The sequence below is a fragment of the Syngnathoides biaculeatus genome, chromosome 1 (genome assembly GCF_019802595.1).
Source record: "Syngnathoides biaculeatus isolate LvHL_M chromosome 1, ASM1980259v1, whole genome shotgun sequence".
NCBI classification, from domain to species: Eukaryota; Metazoa; Chordata; class Actinopteri; order Syngnathiformes; family Syngnathidae; genus Syngnathoides; species Syngnathoides biaculeatus.
The window spans coordinates 10,137,282-10,145,027 of NC_084640.1; the positions used below are offsets into that span (position 1 = coordinate 10,137,282).

A 7,746-nucleotide genomic window follows, 5' to 3' on the forward strand; every position below is an offset into this window, starting at 1 on the left:
ACCTAGACCGGAAAGTCAATATTTCTTTGCGGAAGTAAAACGGAAATGAAGGGGATTAACGATTTTTTTGTTTTGTCTTTACTGCGTTATTAGGATTCATTCTCCAATACGCTTTATTTTTGTCCTCTGTCCGCTGATTCTGACCGCGGCGCTAGCGACGCTGACATGGCCGCAGCCGCCGCCAACCCTCCAGGCTTTCCCACCAAGACCCGCGTGGCCATCCTGGCCGAGCTGGACAAGGAGAAGCGGCGGCTGCTCCAGACTCAATCCATGAGCGAGCCCGGAGCCAACACGCCGCTGACCTCCAGGGGCGGCGCGGCGAAGGAGGCGAGGGACAGCGCGGAGCAGCAGCACATCGCCGCCCAGCAGAAGGCCGCCCTGCAGCACGCCCACGGACACTCGTCCGGCTTCTTCATCACGCAGGACTCGTCGTTCGGGAACCTCATCCTGCCGGTGCTTCCCCGCCTGGAGCCCGACTTGTAGTCAACTTGCGGCCTCTCCTCGCAGTCTGTTGGACTGAGGATCTCGTCCCAGGGGTCATATTGTCACATTTGTATGTACAGTTCTGAAGAATTCAGATTGAGAACGACTTCAGCGTGTTCTTTTTAGACATTAAATATAAAATGGCTACAGTACTGTATTTGCAGTCGTGTTTTTTTTTAAGACGTCATACACAGAGGTCAAAGCGTAGGCTAAAATTAAGTACTGCAAACTTAGTTTTTTGTTTTGATTGCATTTTTGTTCGTTTTACTCTCATTTCCTTCGATACGTGCGACCTAGTTTCATCCTACCTTTAGTTTCTGTTCATTCTTGCAGGTTTTCTTTACGAAACAGGTCAGACCTGCTTTTCAGGCATCTTTTCCTTCCTGACTGCATTCTTTTTCTTTTCCACCTTTCTTCCCCCTCAACTGGTTTTATGCATGCATCCTCAAAACTACTTCATTGCCTTCGTTGCTACATTTTATCCTTTCTTCTTCATACCTTATTTTCCCTCCTTCCTTCCTTGCGTCACCCTTGAATGTTGCATCCTACTGTCTTCCTTCGGTACCTGTTTAATAGATATTTTAGTGTATTCAGTTTATGCTTCTAATTTGCAATGACGACCTGGTTGCTCACAGCAATGTCATGTCCCCGTATGGAAAAATGACAGTATGAGATACACTTCAATCGCTTTATTTGCATGACTGCTAAAAGAATACAGATTCGTACAAGTGTAACTCCTGTTCAGTCAATAGGTTCTTTCACAAACTACTTAGTATTTTTTTTTTACAAATTTAAAGTATAACAGCAAAATTAGATGACTTACATCTTCAATCATATTTTTAATGCAGCAGCTTTCCTTTTTTTTTTTTTTACTGTAAATGAGGGAAAAAAAAAGCTAGCCTCGACGAGAATCATTGGTTCGGCATTCGATTGCTTTTCCTGAGAGTGGACCCAATCGATAGCTGATGCAACACACTGACAGCTTCCACCCACAGGCTCCTTGTCACCCACACCGTCCGCTTTAGCTGCTTTGGTAAGGCAGTCTTAACCTTATAACGTCATCGTGTTTTTATGTAACGTGGCTTATAGGTGTACTGAAGTCATTATGATTGAAAGTATTTTGTTTTGGATCTGTAACGATGCATGCGTGTCAAGTTGTTGCACATGGCGTTCGTGCTAGTCAGCTAGCTGACGTAGTCGCTAGTTCCCGTAACCGCGTTTTACGAAATAGACGATATAATTTGAACTTCATGCTTTAAACATTACATATTGATTATTGTGTTAATTCATTAGCGTCTCCTTAACCCCAACAATCTTCGGCGTTATTTTGCCGAGTGCAACTATTTTTAAACGACCACTATCATTTATTTAATTACATTTGTAAATAGAGTAATTATTTCTTTTTTTGTAGTGCCGTAATTGTAATAGGCATTTGTCACCATGGCAACTAAGGCTCGCTCGGAAAGCGAGTGTACATACCTGAACGCCTTGCGTGGGCTGCACTCCATCACTGAGCCAAACCAAATTACATTTGTCATTCCGTGTGCAGGCCCAAGTAGTGGCTTCGGCACCAAATTCACTTCCAAAGGCAAATATCCGATATTTTTTTCATTTTATTTCTTTTAACATATATTATGCCCGCAGTTAGCATCAGCTAGTATCAACAATTAAGAAGTCAATTTCCTGTTGTGTCTTTTACAATTTCACCAGTGTTGTAGTTGGAAGACCTTTCACCATGGCAGCTCAGCTAAGCCCCGATGAGAAGTTGCACCTCATCACCAGGAACCTGCAGGTGGGTCACACGTGCACGCGGCGAAGGGTCGGTGAGCCGGGTTACAGTCTGTGACATCACCCCGGTTGGCCGTTTTCACGCAGGAGGTGCTCGGGGAAGACAGGTTGAGGCAGGTCCTTCAGGAGAGGGAGGTGAGGGTGTACTGGGGAACTGCAACCACTGGCAAGCCGCACGTGGCTTACTTCGTTCCCATGTCAAAGATAGCCGACTTCCTCAAAGCGGGATGCGAGGTGTGTACTCTCCGGCTCGCCAATCGCCTCCTTGGGAGAGGCTTCATATCGGTGTTTCTTCCTCGCTTGTTCAGGTCACCGTATTGTTTGCGGACTTGCACGCTTTCCTCGACAACATGAAGGCCCCCTGGGAGCTGCTGGAGCTTCGGACCAAATACTACCAAGAGATCATTAAGGCCATGTTGGAGAGCATCGGTGTACCCTTGGAGAAACTCAAGTTTGTGAAAGGAACGGAATACCAGCTCAGTAGGTCAGTCGGACTGGAATAACTGTGGTGAGAAATTACATTTGGAATCAATTTGTTCCAGAGTCAGACCTGCTGCCATTATAAAACTTTTATTAACTTACAGGCACATGTTTTAGGTGCCATTTTAAAGGTCAAGTGTCATCCCTATAAACATTCTAAAATAGATATTGAAATGAAAAATACATATAACATTATTCACTTCAATGTCTATAAAAAATAAGTATGAGCGGAGAGCGTTAAGTTAAGTTGCGGAAGTGTCATTCGACATCCAAGTGGTCGCCATATTGGCTGCATCTCCTGCCCGTGACGTCACCCCGGACATTCGCCATTGAAAACACGCCGTGGCCCCTACTACGGATGGGCCCATGCCGGCTGCTGTTTTTTCCATTAATAACATACTAAAAATCATACATTTCATGGTACTTGACCTTTATATTTCAAAAGTATAAACACAAATGACCCATTCTGTTAACTCTTTAAACACTCACTTAACTTTAATGACGAGTTAATAAATGTTTTCCTTTTTTTTTTTTTTATATTATTTTTTTAACATTCACATGCACTGGGCCTTTTATTTCATTGAAATCAGAGAGTACACTCTTGATGTGTACCGCATGTCCTCTATGATGACCGAACACGACGCCAAAAAGGCTGGCGCGGAGGTGGTCAAGCAGGTGGAGCATCCCCTGTTGAGTGGTCTGCTGTATCCAGGACTGCAGGTCATATCACAAAAGCAGCACAACTCACTGATAGCCCTTTAATCAGTGTACAAGTGCCGAATGCCAACTGGGGAACTTTTGCCAAAATAGTGTCACCCCTCAGGCGCTGGATGAGGAGTACCTGAAGGCCGATGCGCAATTTGGAGGGATAGACCAGAGAAAGATCTTCACTCTTGCTGAGAAGGTACCACCATCTTTCCTTTACATATTACAGACGTACTGCAATATTTCTACTTACACGGGGTCCTTGATTTACAAAGGACTGTTGTGAAGTTGTTTATGGCGCACAATAAACTAGTTTGTGGGGTGGTGTAAAAATATGGGGTCACAGCACACATTTCCATTTAGAGCTGTACTTTATTTTGTAGCTATCTAGCAAGTGGTCTTAAGACTAATATTTACTGTAAAGAATGCTTTAATACTATATTAGTATAGATTAGTTTGATCACTTTTTTCACTTTTCTACAGTACCTACCCTACTTGGGCTATGCCAAGCGTGCCCATCTGATGAACCCGATGATACCAGGACTGACTGGGACCAAGATGAGCTCCTCTGAGGAAGTAAGAGTGTAACTAAATCAAGCGAAAGATCTTAATGTTTATATTTCTTATTTTATGCTCACCGCTTTTCTGCGAAAGGAGTCGAAGATCGACCTGCTGGACTCGAAGGAAGACTTGAAGAAAAAGCTGAAAAAGGCTTTCTGTGAGCCGGGAAACATCCAGAACAACGGGATTCTTGCCTTTGTCAAATATGTGCTCTTCCCTCTCCGTGGAGGTACAAAAAGACACCCTGACATTTATCTACCGCCTGTTCCTGAAATAGTGTCATAAAATTGGCAACCGTGTTTAGGGTTTTCCATCAAAAGAGACGCCAAGTGGGGCGGAGACAAAGTCTACACTGTTTTTGAAGAAGTGGAGAAGGATTTTGCAGAGGAGGTACAATGTTTGACTTTCTCACTTTCTTGAGGATTTCGTTAAGTGGACTCAAGATGATCTCTCACTAGTTGATCCACCCTGGAGACCTGAAGGCATCTGTGGAGGAGGCCCTCAACGCGCTGATGGAGCCTATCCGGAAAAAGTTCCAGACCGACGAACTGCGCAAGCTGACCAACTCCGCCTATCCCCCGACAAACACGAGTCAGTATCGTAAGATGTGGTGTGGAACCGGTGTTGGTCTGCTTTAGACGAACACGTCTGTCTGTGCAGAAGGAGCAGGAAAGGGCGCCAAGGCAGGAGGAGATGACGAAGAGCTGGCGCCATCCAAACTGGACATCCGGGTGGGGAAGATCGTCAGTGTGGAAAAGGTAGGATGTTAATTAGCTGCAATGACAGCTGGCTGAGGTTTTCACAGTACAGTAAAGCCTCGGTTCTCGAATGTGCCCGTTTTCGAACAAATCGGTTTTCGAGTGAAAATTTTGAGATTTTTTTTTTTTTTTTTTTTTTTTTTTGCTTCTGTTTTAGAACGAAAATCGGTACTTGAACCCACTTTTGTTATTCTGAATAACGCAGCCCCTGTACACAGATGTGTCCCGGTAGTGACTGTTGTTTGTCTTCTTATTGAGGACTACCGTTTTAACCCCCAGTCATGGCTCCAAAGAAGGCAAGTTGCTTGTTTAAAGCTATTCTGCACTTTTGTTCTTAAAAAAAAGTTTACAAGAAAGGGGGCCGAGTCGCTACAGATAGGGCAATGCACTCCCAGCCTTACACATTCTACAACTAAACCATACATTTTAAGCAAAAAAATAAATATACTTACTTTCTTTTGGCTTGTCCCGTTAGGGGTCGCCACAGCGTGTCATGTCAGATGAACGCTCATATTTGTTTGGCACAATTTTTACACCGGATGTCCTTCCTGACGCTACCTGGTCACTCTGGTGGAGTGGAGACCCCAGTGAGAAATGAACTTGCAACCCCTGGTTTACCAAGCCAATGCTCTGACCACGGAGCTATGGGGCCCCAAGAGTAAAATCCAAAACAATATTTACAAAAAAAATAAGACCAAGCAAAAAATAAATATATTTCTTAAATTATTTTATTATCTAAAATATTTAAACTGTACATGTATTTCTACTATGAAGTTTATTATCATGTAAAGCTAAAAAAAAAAAAATCTTTCAAGCCCAATTTTTTAGGCTTGGAACGCATTATTTCTTTTTCCATTCATTGTAATGCGAAACATCGATTTAGCTTTCGAACAAATCACTTTTCTAACCATTTTCTGGAACAGATTGTGGTCAAGAACCGAGGCAATTGCACTTTATTCAGTGCTATTTGTTTACATGTTTAAACTGTTAATTCAAATAACAATGAAACACTACTTTGTCAATTTAATCATGGTTGGTTATATTAGTTATTTTAATGATTTGGCATTGATTAATGTAATGAGAAAAATACAATTAGTTATTTTTTGTGTATTTTTAAGCCATATATTGCCTGAATGGTACATGGGGTTAAAAACAAAGTCATAATTTATTTAATTGGGCTTGCCATACAAAAAAAGACCTCAGAGGAGCTGTTTGAAAAATCCACAAAACATTTTAATCCACAAGTATTTATCATATTTAATGATAGAAATAATCATTGTAAATGCTTTTTTTTCTACACATTTTGGTACAATGAGAATTATATATAAACAGAAACAGCCTGACAGGAAAGATGGCTCAAAAGGTCCATTAAAAAAATATGGATTATTATAAATAAAACACAAATATTTTACGACACAAATATCAATAATTGTATGTATTTTTAAAAAGCGATTTATTTTTAGATTTTCTTTTAGAAATTTAACAAAGCTTTCAGGTTTTAGAAACATTTTCAAATTGTCCTAGAAAGTACGTTGAAAAAAAAAAAATGAAATGGAAGCCTTTCTAAATACTCATGTAATTGCAGGTTCTGTGGATGTTAGATTTGCGACTGTGTTCACGTGATTGTCTTCTTTTCCAACGGTAAGCATCCAGACGCTGACTCGCTTTACTTGGAGAAGATCGACGTAGGCGAGGCGGAGCCCAGGACGGTGGTCAGCGGGCTGGTGGCCTACATCTCCCAGGAGGAGTTGCAAGACCGCATGGTGCTGGTGCTGTGCAACCTCAAACCGCAGAAGATGCGCGGCATTGAGTCGCAAGCCATGCTGCTCTGTGCTTCAATGTATATTTCTTTTCCGCTGGGAGTTTCATTGGAGTCCTCCTCTTCCTCCTCCTCACATTTGTTTGTGTTTGGGTCATTTGTAGTGAAGGAGAGCCCAGGAGAGTGGAGCCACTCGACCCTCCTGAGGGTTCAACACCAGGAGACCGGGCCTTTGTGAAAGGATATGAGGCGGGAAAACCTGACGAAAGGCTCAACCCAAAGAAGAAAGTGTGGGAGAAATTACAAGTATGCCTCTTGGGATGACATCTATCCATCCGCTTGTCCTCATTCGCGCCATGTTTGACCTGACTTACCACCTGCGGACCGGTACACCTTGGACTGCTCGCGAGTCAATCGCAGAGCAAATGTAGACAAATGAGTCACATTTGAAGACAATTTAGAGATTTCTATTAACCTAACATTCTTTTGTAAGGGGAAAAAAAACTTGCCAGAACCCACCCAAGCATGTGGCGAATTTTCATACAGAAAGGCCGGGATCAAGACGCGCACACACAAAGTTCATGAAGCAAATGTGTTTACATATTCTCTCAAAAATAGTTTGATTTTCTTTTCTAAACCACTTTTCTGCCGCCTTCTCCAGGTTGACCTGAAGATATCCGAGGAGTGCGTAGCTCAGTGGAAAGACAACCTACTGATGACCAAACTAGGACAGATCACGTGTAAGACTCTGAAAGGGGGCAATATCAGTTAGGTATTCGCCTTCGTCTGCCAGCCACATTGCAAGAGTACATGTAATTAATCCACAAGTTGCCATGGGAACAACAGGGATGGTTCTTGGAGTGTTATGGGTCACGAATGCTGAAAATATTTTGGTGATGTCTTGAAAGGGAATAAGTGTGTGCTTGTCATTAAAAAAAAAAATCAGGGGACCTGTGATGATCCATAACATATCTGAAATTGCACTCTTTACATTAACACACATGTCAAACTCCCGTCTGTGCTTCTGTACTTTGTAAGTGACGGTTTTTCCTGTCTATTTGTGCATTTCCATCATGGGCAGCATTGCACACGAAGCAGCCATACAACCATACATTGTCATGATCAAGAACATGGAATAAACTCTGGATAAATCCGTGGTGTGACTGTGGTCCAGTTCTATCCAGTACTTGCCATTTAGCACTTACACGTTGA

The 7,746-nt window shown here is 42.5% G+C and overlaps 2 protein-coding genes across 2 annotated transcripts; both read left to right on the forward strand.

Moving 5' to 3' along the window:
- LOC133498388 (SOSS complex subunit C-like) lies at positions 1-635 on the forward strand. Its single transcript, XM_061815136.1, has one exon. It carries the CDS (start codon positions 166-168, stop codon positions 481-483), a length of 318 nt encoding a protein of 105 aa, XP_061671120.1. The 5' UTR covers positions 1-165; the 3' UTR covers positions 484-635.
- A 737-nt stretch (positions 636-1,372) lies between these two features.
- yars1 (tyrosyl-tRNA synthetase 1) lies at positions 1,373-7,694 on the forward strand. The gene is made up of 14 exons (XM_061815112.1): positions 1,373-1,516; positions 2,194-2,275; positions 2,359-2,505; positions 2,580-2,755; positions 3,342-3,471; positions 3,575-3,655; positions 3,940-4,032; positions 4,111-4,246; positions 4,322-4,407; positions 4,476-4,608; positions 4,678-4,775; positions 6,422-6,615; positions 6,699-6,840; positions 7,196-7,694. Exons 2-14 carry the CDS (start codon positions 2,219-2,221, stop codon positions 7,304-7,306), a joined length of 1,584 nt encoding a protein of 527 aa, XP_061671096.1. The 5' UTR covers positions 1,373-1,516; positions 2,194-2,218; the 3' UTR covers positions 7,307-7,694.
- Positions 7,695-7,746: the final 52 nt, after the last annotated feature.